General features: G+C 59.1%; 1 protein-coding gene across 5 annotated transcripts; it reads right to left on the bottom strand.

The window, feature by feature from the left end:
* Nucleotides 1–133: 133 nt before the first annotated feature.
* On the bottom strand, nucleotides 134–17,711 carry LOC131763247 (twinfilin-2). 5 transcript variants are annotated; one of them, XM_059075265.2, is made up of 9 exons: nucleotides 17,496–17,686; nucleotides 13,692–13,769; nucleotides 11,010–11,188; nucleotides 10,500–10,595; nucleotides 10,161–10,265; nucleotides 9,887–10,012; nucleotides 9,040–9,190; nucleotides 8,802–8,923; nucleotides 134–3,389 (listed from the first exon to the last, which is right to left on the bottom strand). In XM_059075265.2, exons 1-9 carry the CDS (start codon nucleotides 17,518–17,520, stop codon nucleotides 300–302), a joined length of 3,972 nt encoding a protein of 1,323 aa, XP_058931248.1. In that variant the 5' UTR covers nucleotides 17,521–17,686; the 3' UTR covers nucleotides 134–299. The 5 variants fall into 5 exon arrangements, with proteins under 5 accessions (XP_058931248.1, XP_066900129.1, XP_066900128.1 ...); XM_067044027.1 differs by having other exon boundaries at nucleotides 135–3,389; nucleotides 11,010–11,183; nucleotides 17,496–17,672; XM_059075263.2 differs by lacking the exon at nucleotides 134–3,389 and adding an exon at nucleotides 7,756–8,362 and having other exon boundaries at nucleotides 17,496–17,711.
* Between the last annotated feature and the right edge of the window lie 1,570 nt (nucleotides 17,712–19,281).

Raw genomic sequence — 19,281 nt, 5'->3', positions numbered from 1 at the left:
CCATGCCCCATGGGCCCTCCCTTTTTCTCCATGACAATTACCCCCAAATCACCTCTTGCTCCCCTTCATTTTAGGAAGGCCTGGAGAATTCTCCCCTTTTCCTCCCACTCACACCTCCAGTGAGCTCACGGTTAGCTGTTAGCCCTCCGGTAGCATTTATTAAGTGCCTGCTATATGCCAGGGGGCTGGGGGAAGGGGGAGGCAGAGCAGTGGTCTCGCAGAACAAGGCAGGTTGGAGCATCCCAGGCAGAGAGGCAAGTAGAGGGGGGCGATGAGGCATGCTTGGCTGTTGCTCTGTGCTATTCAGCTGTCGTGGGGCCCCGGCAGAAGTTCCGGTTGTAGAAATGGCGGTTGTCCCTGGTCAGGGCTGTGCCCAGCTGAGCCCAGAAGCTGCCCTGGCCACTGGGCTGGTGGGGCCAGAGAAGAACGCTCTGACGGCACAGGCGCTGGCGCAGCCGCACATAGCGGGAGCGGTAGGCGTCAGGGCGCAGGATCACCAGCACCACGACGTCCTTGCGGTCCTCCAGCAGGCGCTGCTGGGCCAGCAGGAAGCTGGCACGCAACAGGCCGCTGACCCGGTCCGTGTGGGCCAGCACAAACAGGGTCTTGCGGCTGCTGTAGACCGAGGCCCACAGGTTCTCAAAGAGCGTCTTGCCGGGTAGCCAGTCACGCTCCTCCAGGCACAGGCGGAGTGCCCGGCGCCCACGGCGCTCCTCCAGCTGCACCCGCAGCTCATTGTACACCCAGTCGGCCACTGCGCTCTGCGCCTTGTCGAAGACCACGAAGGCATCGTAGAACAGGGCATCTGCGCCCCGCCGCTGCCCCCACCGGGGCAGCCAGGCCAGGCACAGGTGGAAGCAGTACCAGAGGTCCCAGCCGCAGAGGTGGTGCAGCATGGGAACAGCCAGGCCCAGGGCCACCACCATCAGGGAGAGGCCAAAACAGTCCCAGGAGAGGGCCTCGTCCAGGCAGAGGCGCAGGTCCTGTGAGAAGATGCTGCGGCCCTGGAGCTGGCCCGGACTGCCACATTTGACTCGGCTGGGCAGCCCGGGCACGGCAGCCTGCACCTCCAGCAGGAAATCCACGAAGACCGCCCCACAGGCACAGTGCAACGGGTTGGTGCTCACGTCTAGGATTTTCAGGGTGCCTGCTAGGGAGCCAAACCAGGAGGGCTCCACCGTCTTGAGGGCGTTGGCACTGAGGTTGAGCTCTTCCAGCCACTTGGCGAGAACAAAGAAGCCAGGGGTCACGAAGCCAATGCTGTTGCTGCTGAGGTCCAGCTTCCGGAGCTGGGTACCAGACGGCAGGCTGCCATTGCTCAGGGCCTTCAGCTGGTTTCCCGCCAGGTCCAGTGTTTCCAGCTGGGGCAGGAGGGCCAGGCTGCTCCAGTTGAAGAAGCCCAGGTTATTGTCACGGAGACGCAGCAGCTTCAGGCTCTTGGGGAGGTTGTCCAGGGTACGTGGCAGGAGGGTATGCAGGCGGTTCTGGGACAGGTCCAGCAGGACCAGGCTTCTCAGGCCTTGGAAGAAGCAGAGATAGAGGTCTCCCTCAGCCCACATCTGGCCCAGGGCATTGCCACTGAAGTCCAGGGCCTGCAGCGAGGCGCTGCGGAGCTGCTGGGACACACGGCTACGGATGTCATTGTGCGCCAGGCTGAGGTAACGCAGGGAGCGCAGCTGGGCCACGAAGCTGAGATTGTGGCCCACGCCCTGCATGCTGAAAGGCTGGCTGTTGTAGCTGAGGTCCAGCGCCTCCAGTCGCGGCAGCTCTGTGAACGAGCTCCCATGGTACAGGTCCAGCTTGTTGTGGGACAGGTCCAGCACCCGCAGGCTGGTCAGCGGCACGAACTGGGAGCCGTTGACCGCCTGCGAGATGCTATTGTGGCTCAGGCGCAGGCACTGGAGGCGCGAGAGGCAGGCAAACATCTCTGGCTGGATCGTCACCAGGTTGTTCCGTGACAGGTCCAAGGTGAAGCTGAAGTTCTTGCAGCTTAGCATGAAGTCCTCCAAGCTGAGGGTGTCCAGTGGGCCTGGAGCGAGGTCCCTGGATGGCAGCCAGACCTTCGGCCCACTGTCCACCTCCCCCAAGGTGGCTGCCGGCCTCGCAGCTCCACTGATGCGGTTGTCCGACAGGTCCACGTAGAGCAGGTCTGGGAAGGCCCCAAAGATGCTGAGCTGGGCCTGGTTGATGAAGTTCATCTGCAGACGCAGAATCTGGAGCATGGGCAGGTGGGTCAGCGGCTGGAGTGTGGTCTCGCTGAGCGAGCGGAAGAAGATGCCATGCATGTCCAGCTCCTTCAGGGAGAGCAGGCCCCTGAAGGAGGGCGCCAGGTGCAGGTGGGCAAAGGACACCTTCTTGTGGTAATTGAAGGACAGGTTGAGACTGCGTAGCCGGGCCAGGCCCCAGAAGGCCGTGGTCTTGGTGATGCAGTCATAGAGGAAGTTCTCACTCAGGTCTAGCACTTGGAGCCTGCCCAGGCCACGGAACCATCTGTTATCCAGTCTGTAGAGAGAACTGTCCTTCAACACCAGGCCCTCGAGGCGGCTCAGGTGGCTGAAGGTGTCAGGGTGCAGCTTGGGGAAGTACTTCGGACACTCCATGCAGGGGTTGCGGGCATGGTCACAGCGGCGGCAGTTCCCACCCACATCAAGCACGCGCAGGGCAGTCAGATTGGCCAGGTCTTCGGGCACCAGGGTGACAATGTGGTTATAGGACAACAGTAGGGTCTCCAGGCTGGGGGGCAGGAGGCGGGGCACCTCCGTGAGGTTGTTGTACTTGAGCGACAGGTGTGTGAGGTTGCCCAGGCCAAGGAGGGCGCCCGGGGCCACCTCCAGTGCCCAGTGGCAGGGGTTCTTGTAGTAGCAGTTGCCGTCCATGTACAGAAAGCGCAGGGAGTGTAGGCCGGCAAAGTGGGTGGGGTCTAGCACCAGGATGTTAGTGTGGCTCAGCGACAGGGACACGAGGGACCCAGGCAGGGCAGGCACGGTCGTGATGCCGTTGTAGCTCAGGTGCAGCTCCTCGAGGGTGGGCACGGCCAGGAAGGTGTTGGGCTCGATGGTCATGCGGCAGGGGAAGTGCATGGGGCTGAGACCGGCCGGCGGGCAGTTCCACTTGAGGTTGAGGATCCGTAGGCTGGACAGGTGGGCGAAGTCAGAGTCATGCAGGTGGTGGATTCGATTGGAGAGCAAGGAGAGGCTGGTGACATTGGCCCGGGGCGCCGCGGCCGAGAAGTGTGGCACGGACTTCAGGAACAACCAGTTGCAGTTCACCAGGCCATGGGGCTGGAGTTCACAGGGCAGGAAGGCAGGCAGGGTGCCCTGGGCCAGGGCTGCAGCCAGTGCCACCGCCTGCACCAGGAGAGAAAGGGGGTGCCAGGCACGGCAGGGGCCCTGCGGGGTGGGCACCATGTGAGAGCATGGCCCCAGCTCCACCTCTCCTGCCCCCCCAGTCTCCCACAGGGCTCCCAGCCCTCCAGGGAGGTTCCTGTTCTCTGCCCAGGTCCCGTCCCACCTCCAAGACCCACAGGGAACTTGGACTCGGGTCTGAGGCCCAGCCTTTGACTCAGAACAGGGAGTCAGAACTGGTTCTGAGACCTGGAATCCAGACTCATGATCTAGAGCTTTCACTCAACGAAAGCCCAACTGGACAGGAGAGCCAGGTAGGTGGTCAACAGACCCCCCCAGGCTCTCCCCGACTCTCCCCTTCCGTTCCTCAGAGGTCATTTCTCTTTCCTCCTGAGCAAAGGGGCATCTTCCCTTCCCTCCAGCCCCCTGAAAATCTCCCTCTGCTTTCTACCAGGCTTCCCCCAGCCCTCCCTCTCTGTTTGGCCAAGAGGTGGGAATGAGGGTCTCCTGCTGGGGCTCAGGCTGCTTACCACCCAGGGCCCTGGCAGGGTGGGCACTGCCCAGCTCTTTCCCCCTCTGCCCACCTCACCCAGCCCAAGCACTCAACCTTCTGTGGGTCAGAAAGGACTGGAGGGGAGGTTGGGCAGCAAAGGGCAGACAGGGCCCAGCATCACCACTGAGCACAGCCCTAGGCCCCAGCCTCCTCACCCAAGCAACGGGTTTGTGTCTCATGGCTCAGAGAAGGTCTTCTGCTCTGATGTCTTCAGGGTTCAGTGAGCTTCCCCAGGGCCACCTGGGTGACTGTCCCTTTCACCATTGCAGCCACCAAACCCACCTTTCTCCCTACCACTTCCCACTGTCCCCTTCTCTGGGGACTGAGGGCTGCTGTCCTACCATGACAGGGAATGGGGGCTTCTCCAGAGGGTCTGGCTGGCAGACTAGGCAGCAGCTGCAGGGAAGGATGCTTCGCGCTCACAGCCCCTTCCCACGGTGACGGCTTGGGGAACAGAGGAAGTGAGAATTTTGCAATATGCTAGCCCCCTTCCTTCCCTCACCCCACGCCCAGGGCAGGGGTGTCGGGGGGGGCAGGGTGGATGCAATGAGTCAGAGGCCATTTGCATAGTCAGGTGGCAGCCGGCCCCTTCACCTCTTCCTCTTTCCACTCTCCCCCCCACCCCCTTCTCCACAGCCTGTGCTAAGAATCCGCTACATCCCACATGGGCCTCACACCGGTCCTCTGGGAAGTCTGGGGAGAAACAACCGCCCAGAGTCCAGTCTAAGGTCAGTGAGAGAGTGGAATTAGGGGCAGTGCCAGACCTCGGTGGGCTGCTGACACCCATGCCAGGGTCTGCTCAGCCCCTGCTCCCAGGCAGCACTCTCAGGCCAGCAGCTCCCACACTGCCCTTTCCTGCCCTGCGGCCCCATCCCCAGGGCTGTGTGCCATGCCAGGCCTGGCATACAGGGTTGGGGGGCAGCACTGGCCTTGCCCAGGCTCACCTGCACCACTGCAGCTGCCACTTCCTCTAGAAGCAGGGCCTCCTCTGCATTCCCAACACACCATCAGAGAACAAACCCCATGGCTGGACCAGCTGGGACCTCCTGGCTCATCCTCCCCTGAGGATCGTCTCACACGATCCTTCTGACCCAGGTAATCATAACAGATCACTCAGGCCCAAAGCCTCAAGGTGACCCAGGACCCTCAGCAAGTCCTGCTGGCTCCAGGTTCAGAATCTGCCCGTCGCCCCCCACCTTCACATCCGCCAGCCTGGTCTGAGCCGCCAGCACCTCTTGCCTAGACCAGTGCAGTCATTGCCTCCTCAGGGTTGTCCTGATTCTGCTCTCAAGCCCCACAGCTTATTCTCATTAGACCCCTAGGTCACATTAGGTCCCTCCTCTGCTCAGACGCCTCCATGGCCCTTTCTGGGGTCAAAGCCAGTCTACATCGTAGCCAGCAAGGTCCTATGGTATCTGCCCTCCCACTGCGTCCCTGACCAGTCTCCAGCCACTGGCCTTCTAGCTGTGGCTTGAACACACCCATGTACTCTCCTGCCCCAGGGCCTTTGAATGTGCTGTTTGTTTATTTAGCTGCACTGGGTCTTAGTTGTGGCACACAGGATCTTCACTGTGGCATGCGGGATCTTTTAGTTGTGGCATGAGGGACCTAGTTCCCTGACCAGGGATCAATCCTGGGCCCCCTGCATTGGGAGAATGGAGTCTTAACCACTGGTCCACCAGGGAGTCCCCATTCCCTCTTTCTTGAAGCTTTTTCCAGACACTCACATAGCCCCCTCCCTCACCACCTTTACATCTCTGCTCACACATCACCCTCTCAATGAGGCCTTCTCTGACATTCTTATAAACACCCTACCCCAGATCGGATATTCCTGGGCTCTTTTATGTAATTTGTCCTTAACAGTTTTTACCTGCTAACACACCATAATACTGATTTTTCATGTTTTCTTGTATATTCTCTTATTCCTCTGCTGGAATGTCAGCTACTTGAGGGCAAGGATCTCTTTGTCTGTGTCCCCAGAGCCCAGCAAAGTACCCGGCACATAGTAGGTGTTCAATATTTGCTGAATCCATGGGTCTCCAGCACTCAGCCCTGGGCAGGCAGAGAGTGTTTCTGAGTGATGGTTAAATGAATGAGTGAATGAATGAACAAACAAACAGAGCTTCTGCTGGGAGGGGGAAGCTTCTCTGTGCTTCTCTGTGCCCACCTCTGGATGGGTGTCATGGCAGGCAGGCGCCAAGCTGCCAGGCGTCCAGCTGGTGCACAGGCCCAGGTGCTTTAGCAGTCTGAGGATGATGACATTGTCTTCCTGCTCACCTGGGAACCAGTGTTTGGGGTGGGAAAGGACAGGTCTCCTTCTCTGGGTTCTGGCTAGGGTTCCAGCTCTCCTCCCTACAATTCTAAGGGCTTTAGGACTTCCCTGGTGGCACAGTGGTTAAGAATCTGCCTGCCAATGCAGGAGACACGGGTTTGAGCCCTGGTCCGGGAAGATCCCACATGCCTTGGAGCAACTAAGCCCGTGAGCCACAACTACTGAGCCTGTGTGCTGCAACTACTGAAGCCCGCAAGCCTAGAGCCCGTGCTCCGCAACAAGAGAAGCCACTGCAGTGAGAAGCCCATGCACCACAATGAAGAGTAGCCCCTGCCCGCCGCAACCAGAGAAAGCCTGCGCGCAGCAACGAAAACCCAATGCAGCCATAAATAAATAAATAAAAATAAAATTTAAAAATAAATAAATAAGGGCTTTAGTAGGGACTGAGAGGGGCCCCAGGGATGGGATACTGCCCTGAGTCCCAGCCCAAGATGCACTCTCAAGAAAAAGGACGGTGCCCATCCAGCAGCTGAATCCATCATCAGCCCCACATGTCCCCACCCCTGCACAACTCCCACCCAGGATGGGAGGGGTCTTCCACCCACTTCTCAGAGGCAGAGAATGAAGTTCTGGTTCCTGCTGAATCCCAAGCTTGAGGGAGATTCTCTCAGACTCCCTGGGACCAGAAACCCAGGCCCTTCGGGGCAGAACGCAGGTACCCGAGAGAGGGCCAATGAGCTGACAGTGAAGTCTACACATGCGCACACGGGCTGGAGACACCAAGATCCAGAGGTCCACGAAAGCAGCCACCATGCCTCAGTCCCACGGCAGCCGGGAAACCTAGTGGACGGAGCTTACTCACTGTGGCAGGCCCCCAAGGAGGTCCATGTCCTAATCCCCGGAACCTGTGAATACGTTCCCTTACGTGATAGAGACTTTGCAGGTGGGATTAAGTTAAGGATCTTGAGATGGGCAGAGTATTCTGGATTATCTGAATACAATCACAATGTCCTTATAAGACACAGGCAGAGGGGATTTGACTACTGATGGTCATATGACCACAGAAGTAGAGAGAAGCAGAATCAGAGAGAAGATGTTATGCCCCTGACTTTGAAGATGGAGGGGCCAAAAGCCAAGGAATGCAACCGGCCTCTAGAAGGTGGAAAAGGTGAGGAAATGGATTCCCGAGGCCTCCAGAAGGAAACAGCCCTGCTAAAACTGTGATGTTAGCACTGTAAGACTCATTTCAGACTCAAGAACCGTGAGAGAATAAATGTGTAGTTTTAAGCCACTAAGTTTGTGGTACTTTGTTACAGCAGCCACAGAAAACGAATCCACCCAGATCCCCCATATCACAGCAGAGGTGTGCCTGCCTCTTGGATGGAGCTCCCATCGACAAGCCGGCCTCTCCACGCTGTGCCCTCATACAAAGGAACACAGGTTCTCCCACACATCTGCAGCCGGGAGGGCTGGGGCTCCACCTAGCAGGCCAACAGGCCCCTTCTGCATTGGGAGGGGACAGTTCTATGCTCAGGGCTTCCCCATTCCCAGTGCTAGAGATGGTCCCTCAGGGCCAGACTCAGCTGTTGATTTAAAAATATTTTATTCTTTAAAAAATACAGCATTCAACCATCTCGTCCTGCAATGACCCCCTGCCCCAGCCCCAAATGACTGCACCCCTTGTGGCCAAAGGCTTCTGGCCATGCTGGGACCCTAGTCTCAGTTCCCCTGGGGGCCAGGTTCATGCCAGGCCCCCCACCCAGCCCCTTGAACCAGCTGGGCAGGGTCCCCAGATGCCCTGGGCACATGGAAGAGAGGCAGGAACAGCAGAGCAGGAGGGTTGCAAAATGCCAGCCCAGTGGTCCTCGGAAGCTGCAAAAATGTTCACTCACTAGCCCTCCTGCCCACAGGAGGTCACCCCAGAGCCCAGGCTGGGAAGGAGGGAGGTGGCCGCGGGGATGGGGTGGGGGTGGGGTAGGGGCAGCCCCACAGTTCCACATGCCAGCAGGGCTCAGGTCCCATCACCTAGCTGTCGTCCCCATTCTCGCCGGGGCCACGGATGAGGCGCTTGTGGCCCCGCTTGCCCCCGGGGCCCTTGGGCTTGGCGAAGGCCTGCTTGAAGGCATGCTGCTTGGGGTGCACCTCGTCATAGAGGAAGCTGGCCGTCAGCTCCGCCCCGTCGCCAATCTCAATCTGTGCAGGGCAAGGCAGTGGTTGGTCACTCCAAGGGTGGATGGCCCTAACACACACCACCCTTGGTCACCCCCACTCCTGGGGCACCCCCCTGATCTCTCTTACTCTAACCCTGAGGTGTCCTCTCAGATCCCCACCTGAAACGCACCTCCAGGAGCACAGAGCACAAGCCTGCTGCCCTGCAGGCCTTGTCACCCCCTACCTGCCTTCCAGACCCAGGAAAAGGAGAGATATGGGTGTCACAGCTGGGGCTTGTCCAAGACATCAGTTACCTGGGCGGCCTGGGCTATGCACACTACCCCCTGGGCCTCAGTCTCCCCATCCAACCAACAGGGAAACAATGCCCCTGCTCTGCCATTCTCACAGGACCCTGATGCCCCACGTGGAGGGTGGGGTGACAGGGCCCTGAGAGGCGAGGCCCTAGGGAATGGGTGCCCACCTTCTTGGCGATCTCCAGCTGGAAGTCCTGCTCCACAGAATCAAGGAGGCGGCTCTTGCAGCTGGAGTAGAGCATGCGCTCCTTGATGCTGCACTTGTAGCCGGGCATCGAGTAGATGAACACTGCGGAGAACAGGGAGGTGAGCTGCGGTGGGCCTGGGACTCCTGCTGCCCCATGGCCCCTGCAGGCAGCCCACCCAGCTGTGGGCCAGCACAGGGGCCCTGCTGTGGCCACTCACCCACAGACTCCAGGGGGTCACCCTCATGGGTGTGCTTGTAGAGGAAGAAGTGGTAGCGGGCGGCATCCCGGGGCACCCGTGATGGCAGCTGGGCCACGTCCGTTGGCTCTGTGTGCACCAGTTCGATGGTCTCCCGCTCCAGGTCCAGCTTCTGCCGAGGGGCAAGGGAGACGTGAGGGCACCACGCGGGGCAGGGCCCAGGCCCACCCTCGCCAACAAGAATTCCCTGAGGTGGGAACCTGCTGTCATCTCCCTCTCCCGGGGCTCCCCTCCCCCATCCTGCCATGCGGGTCCCTCTGAAGAGGCCACTCCTGGGTGCAGCCTCAACTCTGCCCCTTTGAACACTCTGCTAGAGGAGCAAGTTCCAGCAAGGACAGTGGACAGGACAGTGGGTAGGGCCTTCACCTCAAGGAGGCATCACCCTTGGGCCAGCCTATCCTCAGAGCTGAGGACCCATTCTGCTTGAAAGGGGGCAGGCTGGACCACTGGGGCACAGGGACCCTGGCTGGGGAAAGGGGGTGGTCAGGGGGCTGCAGAGGGAGTCTGGGACAGGAAGGGGCTCAGGGCTGAGAGGTGAACCCAGGGGTGATGTGTGTACGCAGCGTGGAGGGCGGATTGAGGGACAGTGTCTCACAGGAGTCCCTGTGGGTGAGCCGGGGCCGGGCAGGGCAGGGGAACAGAGTGCAGCCACCACACATGGCGACTGTAGGGAACAGGTAGGGATGGAAGGCAGCGTGTTCCCACCAGTACGTGGCTGAGCTGAAGTGAGCTCATACGTGTGCGCAGGAGCAGGGTGGAGGTGCAGCACGCCCTGAGTGTGTGCCTGGGACAGGGAACAGGCACCCACCAGCTGGATGTAGTTGACTGTCTTCTGTCTGAGCTGCTGAAGTGCCCGCTGGGCCTGAGGCTGCAGAGGGAAGGCCAGGCCCTGCAAGGTCTGGTGTTTGCTCTCCACACTGATCTCTGTCTTCACCTGGGGACAGATGAACATTGAGCGAGGCCCTCACCTGCCCAAACCAGGGGGTAGCCCACCTGGGGAACACAGGCTTGGCCAGCAGGGCCTGACGTGACCTCGAGGGCCTCGGGCCAGGACTTCTGCCCACCCTGTCCAGCGCACCCACCTCGTTAATACGAATCTGCTGAAGTTCTCTCTCGGCCGAGGTCAGCGGGGCAGGCGCCGCACAGGATGACAGGTGCTTCTGGTACCCAGCAAAGGAGAGGTCATCCTGGCCGGTGGATATAGAGGCATAAATGAGCACCTTGGGGTGGGCTGGCAGAAGTCCACTAAGCACCCCAGCTTGCAGACCTTGGACCCTCGCAGCCCTCCCTACTCATCCCGAAGCCTGGCACCCACTTACTCTGTGACCCTGTATAACACCTCACCCTCTGTGGGTCCATGACCACAACCCAGTGGTCCTGGCCTTGAAGGGGGCGAGGGGCGCCCGGCGGAGGGGGCCTACCTTCACAGTCCCGAAGAGCTCATCCTTGATGTGGCCGCCCCCAAACTCCTTCTTCACTGTGGCCCTTGTGGCCGCATACAGCATCTTCAGCCGCACCTGAAGGGTGGGGGCCAAGCCATGAGACCCCTCCAGGCAGGGCTGCCCTTCCAGGAGCAGGCAGGAGCCTCTGGGTGGGGACCTGGTCACCTCATTGTGCCCACACACCCAGCAGAGGGCGCAGCAGAGCACCCAGCAGAGGGGGCGAGGCTGCAGTAGGGTGGCTCAGACAGCAGGGGGAGCCGCTGTCCAGTCCAACCTCTGCCTCCCAGAGCCAGGCTGATCAGGCTGGGAGGCTCTCAGAGACCCCAGGCTCCAAGCGCAGGACCTCATCCCTTGCTCTCCTACTCTCTAGAGCAGGATCTGATGTCTCCCCTGTTCAGACTCCCTGGGGCAGGGCCGTGTTATCTCAGTCAGACCCAGCTTTCCCCCCACCTCCAATCTGGGGGCTGGGCAGGGGTCCCTAGGACTCACAGGGGAGTTATCAGGTGACCAGGCGAGGAAGAGCCACTCGAAGCCCTGGGCGTTCTGCGTGTCCAAGCGGTAGAGCAGGTAGCAAGGCTGCTGGGCATCCAGCAGCGGCAGCACGGCCCCATCATAGTCCTGGTCCCAGGAGCCCACCAGCTCCCTCGAGGCACCCAGCACGAGCTGCTCTGGGGGCAGAGGCCAGGTGAGCCAAGGAGTAGCCATGTCCCACACCCACCTGTGACTGTGGTCCTCGGCCTCTGGCGGTGACTCAGACCCACTGACCACACACTCCACCTTCCCCTGGAGCCACCACGTCCCTGAAGGCTGTCTGTGTGACTCAGTCATGAGTGAATGAGGACACATAGCCGACAGCCCGAGGTTGCTCCCTCTATACACACACACACACACACACACACACACACACACACACACACAGAAATGGTCTCGAGAACATGCCCACAGCTGACCCAGCACAGGCAACAGCACCAAGACACACAGCCACAGGCTTCCCTGGTGGCGCAGTGGTTGAGAATCCGCCTGCCGATGCAGGGGACGCGGGTTTGTGCCCCAGTCCGGGAAGATCCCACATGCCGCAGAGCGGCTAGGCCCATGAGCCATGGCCGCTGAGCCTGCGCGTCCGGAGCCTGTGCTCCGCAACGGGAGAGGCCACAACAGTGAGAGGCCCACGTACCGCCAAAAAAAAAAAAAAAAGACACACAGCCACATGCCCACAGCCACCAACAACATGACCCCTCACAGACACCCACACACTCAGACCCACCACACAGCTCCTCAGCACACAGCCCCACTGGGCTACCTCCTGCCTCCTCCTTCCTCAGCCTGGGGCTCCAGCAGAGCCCCCAGCACACCTTTCTCAGAACGAATGTGCTACAGGAAGTGGGATCACAGCCTCAGGCCACAGGGATCTGCAGGCGCAAAGGCACATGGGCAAGAGGGAGACAGGGGCTCTTAACCAGACACTGTATAAACAGCTACCCTGCTGCCCCCCACCAGCTGCAGCTTCCCCAAAAGTAACATATCAAAAGCAGCCAACCTCTAAATGCCTGGGGCCGAGTGGCTGAATGGGGTATCGAGGCTGGACATACACTTGACTTATCAGCCCACAAGGCCTCAGCGTGGCACTGAACACCAGCCCAGATGTGCACAGGCCCAGGTTAGAGGAAGAACTGGGGCAAGGGGACAATCACCGCCTGGCCAGGGGGTACTGCGCCTGACCACCAGGCCCTCCTGATGGGAGCAAGGGGCCTGGCTGTCTAGGAGTCCCAACAAGCCAGGCCACCTCCCTCTGGCCTTGGCCTCCTCACCTATCCTCCCAGAGCTCAGATGGGATCAAGACTGAAAACCAGCAGTCACCAGCCCACCGGACCCCAACAGCACTGCCCAAGTTATTTAATGTGTTGCCAACATTTTTCAAACTGGGAAGTTTCACATAAGAAGTGTAATTCATGGCTTCTCTAGAAAAATCAGGAGATGAAGCCACACTCAGTGGGAGCTGGGCAATGGCTGCCTGTCAGGAGGCCTGGACCCTCCTGGGCATTCCCAGGTGCCCCAACAGCTGTAATGCTGAATGCAGGTAAGGGCTCACCTAGAGACTCCTCCTGCTAAGTGTCTACAGGGACGACCTGTCTGGGAGGCGACAGGGAAGGCTGAGGACTGGGGTCCACGAGTCTGCTTCTTTGGAGGGGTCCAGGGGGCTGACCTACCCCAATGACCCTGACCCAGCCTCTGAGGGTATCTGAATTTGGGGACCCTGGACAAAGCCCAGCACAACTCTGGCCCTAAAGCCTGGGGTGAATTCTGGGTCTGAGCAGACCCTGCTTTGACCCAATTCAATGTGTGAAAAGTCAGCTGGGCACCAAGCCCATTCGGGGAGCCCCCAGCAGGGCCCACTACTGCATGGCTACCAAAAAGGGCTGGAAGGATTCGTGGCGGCCCGGCCCACCCCCAGTCCTGTAGTCTGTACCCTTTACTTCCAGGGCTAGCCCCTCAGCTGTCCTCTACCCCAGGACTCCTCTATCCCAAGTCCCCCCAAGCCTCAGTCTAATCCTCTACCCCCTCAAAGCCCCTCCCCACTTCAGGCCTCAGCCAACCCCTATATCCCCAGCACCTCCCCTTGCGGAAGCCCCAGGTATCCCGGGTCCAGGTCAAGGCCTAGCCAAGCCCAGAATCCCCTAGTCCTGCTCTCAAAGAGGCTGACACGAGTCCCTTCTCCCCATTGTGAGGGCACTTCCCAAGGGCAGGGCTCTGGCTTCTCCTTAGGAATCTCCCCCAGCCAGTGGCCAAGCGAGGCCAGGCTTGCCGACCACACGGGGAGGTGAGTGGCACTAGCCACAAGGGGCAGTGCCTGGCCTTACTCATCCCCTGCCACCCTACCTAACCCAGCCCAGCCCCCTGACTAGGCCAACGGCCAACTACAGAGCCTCTGGGGAGGCTGGGCGGGACCCCCCGGGGAGGGCTCTCCTTGCTATCCTCCCAGCTTCAGCTTTCTGCTCAGTGTAACAGGCAGAATGACCATGCCCACCTCCAAAGCTCTCCTACGAGACACCTCCCATTTGCAGATGGGAAACTGAGGCCCTGTGAGGGCTGGAGGCCAATGTCCCCCCACCTCCCAGAGAAGCAGCAGGGTCCCGCCACCAGCCTGTACCCTCGCCTGTAGGAAGCACTCACCGTCCTCAATGATGACTTTGATGAGTCGCACAGAACCAGCCCGCGCCTTGGCAAAGAACTCCTTCAGCTCCTCCGTAGCTACCAGAACAAGAAACATGGTGGAGGATGAGCAGACAGAGGGAGCACGGTGGGCAGGACACACTCAGGGCCCGCTCTGTCCTGGGGGTCTGGTGGCGGAGCTGGGAGCCGGGTTAAATACGGCCCCCCATGTGACTGGGAACCCGAGACAGCCGCTGAACACAAGCTCCCAAATTTAGCCAGCAGAGGTGGCAGGCGGGCGGCCTGCTGGCTGGGATGGCTCTGTTGACAGGGCACACGGGGATGGGACAGCCCACCCAAGAATGGGGCGGGCTCTGGGACAGGCCAAACCAGCCAGAGTGTACGGCCCCCTCCTGTCCCCTGCCCCCCAAGAAGACCCAGCACAGAGCTGGCCTGGGACACTCCTAGCACCGTCATGTCCACAGACAGAAATACAAGAACAACTGCTCCCAATGAGCACTGCCCACTCTACTCACACATGTACACGCATACACACACGCATACATTGCATGTTGCACGTGCCAATGGGTACATACTCAGTCCAGCATGTGTGAACGAAACACATAAACACTATGTGACAGAGAGAGGAACAGAAATGCAAACGCCCTCATACATGAACACACCACTCAGCTGGTCAAACATAAATGGACACACACATTTAAACGTGCAAACACACAGACACACACACACAGATACAGTCCCCAGGGTGCTAATAAATTCACACACATGCAAATGCAAAGCATGGCTAACATGTGTGTACAGGCAAATGGCTGTACAAAGTGTACACAGAAATACAGAGGTACACACTGACACACATGCATGCACACCCAGCCCCAGCCTACCAGCCACACTGCCTAACCCTGAAAGGCCCTGGGGAGCCAGGCCAGCCCCGGCACAGCCCTGCCAGGGGGCAATAAGCCTCTACCCCCAGGCAGCTGGAAAGAGGAGTGACTCTCAGGGTCTCCCCCAAACAGACCCTGTCTTGGTCCCTGAGCCACAGACCTGAAAGGTGACAGCCAGTGAGTGACCAAGGACCCAAGTGCAGAAGTGAGGATCATGGTCAGAGCTAGGGAACCATGGAAGTCACAGATCCACTGGTGGTTTAGAGAGGGAAACCAAGGTCCAAGTTGGGAAGGACCTACTTGGGTCTCTGGGTGCACAGGGCCAGGCCAGCATGACCTTGGGGCTGCCCAGGGGTCAGGAGAATTCTGCAGGAACACAGCTGGACGGCTGAGGTCAGAGAATATTTATAGGGCCCAGATCCGGCAGCTCGAGGGCGGGGTGGGGGTGGGCCTTTAGGAAAACAAACTCTGGTCATGTCCTCAGGTGCCCATCGTGCAGGGTGACCCTAAGCCTGAGACTTCACGCTGCGTACCACCCTCCAAGGCCACTGGGTGGGCAGGGTCCCAGCTAAGCCCGGCAGGCCCTTGGGGCTGAGAGCAGCATGGCATGGAGACACAGCCCCACTAGGCCAGGACAGAGCTGCCCCTCAGCGGACCCCAAGCAGGTCCCTGATGAAGAGCTTGACCTTGGGGGCTCCACCTTTCCCATAGCTATCTGTGACCTCTGACCTCATTGAACCTCAAACTCATCTATAACACGGAGCTAATACCCCTCACATGGTTAGAGCCTCTCCTAATAACAATTACTATTATTTTGTTAAGATTTTTTTCTGATGTGGACCATTTTTTTAAAGTATTTATTGAATTTGTTACAATACTGTTTCTGTTTTATGTTTTGTTTTTTTGGCCCTGAGGCATGTGGGATCTTAGCTCCCCGACCAGGGAATGAACCTGCACCCTCTGCAGCAGAAGGCAAAGTCTTAACCACTGGACTCGCAGGGAAGTCCCAGCAATTATTAATTTTTCTTACTGTAATGACGGCGAGACAGGCCGTGCTGAGCTGTCACTTCCACCTGCTTAGACCTCTCCCAAGGGAGAGGCTGACACGCCCCTTCTAGTGTTACCAGGACAAAGTGACACCCCAGTAGTGGAAGACACATCCCCCTCCATGCCTCCTCAGGCACCATCAATAATCCAGAGGCCAGGCCTGGGACACCTGAGCCTCTATCATCAAAGATGCATGTCCCCCACCACCCCCACCACCACCCCCCCGCTGCCTTACCTCCCACCCCACCTCCCAGTAAGCCTCAGGTTACAGGTCCCTCCCCTGCCCAGCTCTGAGGCAGCAGATCCACACCTATGGCCAGGTCAGGGCTGGCACCTGGGCATCCAGGATGATCTCTCCTGCAGCCTCCTCAGGACAGAAATGGGAAGGAGTGGGCTGCTCCCTGACAGGAGGGCTGGAAGGGGGGCTCAGCCCTCAGATTTCCCTAGGCAGGCCCATCGCAGCATATGAGAAATGAGGGAGTGAGGAAGGGCCCAGGCCACAGGACTGGCCAGCCTACAATGGGGAGGAAGAGCCCTAACTTCTGATCCCTTCTCAGTTGGAGGCAGCAGCAATGATCAGACAAAGGGGAAGGAAGGGGCAGGTCTGGTGAGGGGCTGTTCCCTTCTCTGGGGCTGAGTCATGAAGCCACCCCTCCAGCTCTTCTTGGAGAATGGCTGGCCCAGACCCAGGCCCCTGCCTTTTCTGGTCCTGTGGGGTGTGGCCAGGGAAACCCTCTCAGGGCCAGCCACCAAGCGGCCACAACCACAAGCAGAGATCCAGGCGGTCAGGCTGGTTGATAGTGATGGCCCAGGGCAGGGGATCCTGATGTGGTGGGAGGAGTGGCTGACAGCCAAACCACTGGGCTATCTGGGCCTTCCCCACAGGCCAGGCAGCCCTCCCAGGCCAGTGACACAGGAGGACACTGAGGCCCAGGTAGGGTCAGGACACCTGGCTCCTGGCCACTGCTTCTTCCCCATCCTGTATAAGGAGGAAACTGGCCCCTTGGGGGAGGAGGGTGATGCTCTGGACTGGAGAAGCTTGGGGTGGGGGGAGCTGGCCTGGAATCTCTAGGGTCAGGACCCTCTTCCCTGCCTCCAGTTTGGAGCAGGAGCCTTCCAGCACTGGCTGGGGCAGACTCAGGAGATCAGAGTGGAAAATGGCAGGGAGATCAGAGGTCAAGGTCAGATTGGCGACTCTCCACATCCCACTTAGAAAAAAACCTGTCCCAGGTTTTTCCCAGCCTAGCTTGTGAGGGTCTCAGGAGGAGCCCAAGGTCAGGGCCCCCTCCTCACACAGACACAAACCAATACGAGCCATACATGCATCCATGGTAACAAATGAACACTGAAATGCACCCAACTTGTGCACACGCACACAGACACCCACAGACATGTGCACACAGTCACGAAACACTGATGTCTAAAGATGATTCCATGCGACAGTGTCCAATCAGCCATTAGTGCATGTGCACTGGATGTACACAAGCAGTCAGATCCAGATGTGCACACACAGGACTGTACACACAAGACAAATTCACATGCGTGCACACTCCCTCAGATGTGCACATCCGGGTACACCCACCCCCAGAAAGGAACAAAAATACATAGATGGGCACACACAGGCACATCCACCCCCAGATGGGAACACCGATACTTCCACCACAGCTGTGTGCGTACATGTACGCCCACCCTCAACTACGCACAGTAAGTCCGCATCCCACCAAGATGTGCCCACCCCAGGCGACCCGCGGCTGCAAAAGAGAACAGGAAGCTTCCCCAGGCTGGTGCCTGGGAAGAAACGGGCCGAGACCCAGCAAGGGGGCGCAGCCGCGAGCATTGACCCTCGGCCCCCTGCCCGTCCGCCATCCGCCCTCACCGTGGATGCCGGTCTGGTGCGCCATGACTCTGTGCCCCGCTCCGCCCGCGCCCTCGGAGCCCTCGGCTTGGCCCCGGCCCGGCTCGGCTCGCTTGGACTCGGAGGAGGAAAAGAAGTAGGTGGATGTGGTGGCGGCAGCCCAGCCTCGCGCAGCTTCCCGGGCGGTGCCGCAGACCCGCCCCCAGAGCGCCCCGCCCCTGACGGGCGAGACCCGGAGGGGGCGGGGACTCGGGGCCGCGCGTGCGCGTAGTGGGTGCCTGGTTTCGGGTGGGCCCACGACTGAGTTGATCTAGTTGTCCGCGCGCTTGCGCGTGCCTTGTTTGTAACTGAGAACGGGGCCTGTGTGTGGCCGAGCGTATGTGGGCGCACGCGTGTTTGAGCCTGTGCACCGTGATCCGAGTGGTCTATGGCTGGGGTGTGTCCGTGAGTTCCGACCAGGTGGGTTTCTAGGTGGGTGGGATCCAAGCGTACCCCAACTTGTGGCCTTCAAGCGGGCGGGTGGCGGGTGTGGTCTGTGTGTGGATGGGCGCGCGTGTGTTTGAGTGACATCCCTTTCCTCGGAGACGTTTCTTGAGCGCCTCCTGTGGGGCCTGGGCTCCTCGAGGCGTCCCGGCCCGCAGGCCCTGCGCTAGCAGTGGGAGCCTAGACCGCCCTTCTACTAGGCAGTTAGCGAATGAGCTGTGTCTGGCAGCGAGTGCCCTGTACAGAGTAAGAGACCACTAGGAGGAGGTGATATTTGAGTGGGGACCTGGAGGAAAGCCTGGTAGAGTGAGGGAAAAGTTTTCTGAGAAGAGGGAATTGCATGTGCAAAGGCCCAGAGGTTGAAGGAGGGTCAGAGCTTGGTGAGTCTGAGAAACTTCCCAACTCCTAATCAGCTTCTGGCTCCAAACACAGCAGACTTGCCTTCTCTGGCATCAGCCCCTGCCTGCTGTTACCAACATAATGTATCTTCTAGGCCACTGTGATTGAGTCAGGATGAGCACATGACCCCAGTATGTCCAATCAGAGCCTGTCCTGGGACTTTGGATGGGAAGATTAGAAAGGAGGTGGGCTTTGGGGGCTGGGGTTGCTGAGAGTTGATGATGGATGATGTGGCCTGCCTGGTATCTAGCCCCAGCTTGAGCTCCCTGCTCCCTGTCCCTCTACCCCACCCTAACTAGGCAGAATTGAGCCCTCCTCTGTGTGCCCCAGACCCTGGGTTTCTTGTCTCCTGAGAGTCCAACTCACACAAAATTGAAAGGTTTTCTTGTTCATCTTCCTGTGCATGCCCTGAGGACTGGGCCTGTGTAGTAGGCTCACCATGGCCACCCCAGCACTCACAGTGGAACATGAAAACCATGAGTGGCCCTGCAGCCAGCCCTTGGGAGAACGGTTCGTAGGCAAGTGCCCCAACTCTGAGATCTGTCACAGCCCAGATGAGGCCAGCAACACAGAGCCACTGGTTACATCAACTCTCAGACCTGGCCACCTCCACAAGAACACTTGGCAATTCCACGGAACCATAAGAACCTTGACCTCTTGGAAACAGGACTTAACCAAGAAAACAGATTGATGAAAAATAATAAGGTTATGTTCCCTATTAAAATGTCCATTACTGGGTGAACTACATGGCATCCTTAACATCAAGGTCTCCCCTGATACCTGGTTGGCCCCACCCTGCATCATTGTCTTTGTTTTTATCACTACCTGATTCATATATTTACTTGCTTGTTTGTTTATTGTCTTTCCCCCACCAGTCATTAAATTTTTGCCCCTGCTCTATCCCCAACACCTAGAACAGTATCCA

Source organism: Kogia breviceps, chromosome 10 (genome assembly GCF_026419965.1).
Source record: "Kogia breviceps isolate mKogBre1 chromosome 10, mKogBre1 haplotype 1, whole genome shotgun sequence".
NCBI classification, from domain to species: domain Eukaryota; kingdom Metazoa; phylum Chordata; class Mammalia; order Artiodactyla; family Physeteridae; genus Kogia; species Kogia breviceps.
Note: the sequence above shows the minus strand (reverse complement) of the source record. Positions and strands in the feature narration are given on the sequence as shown.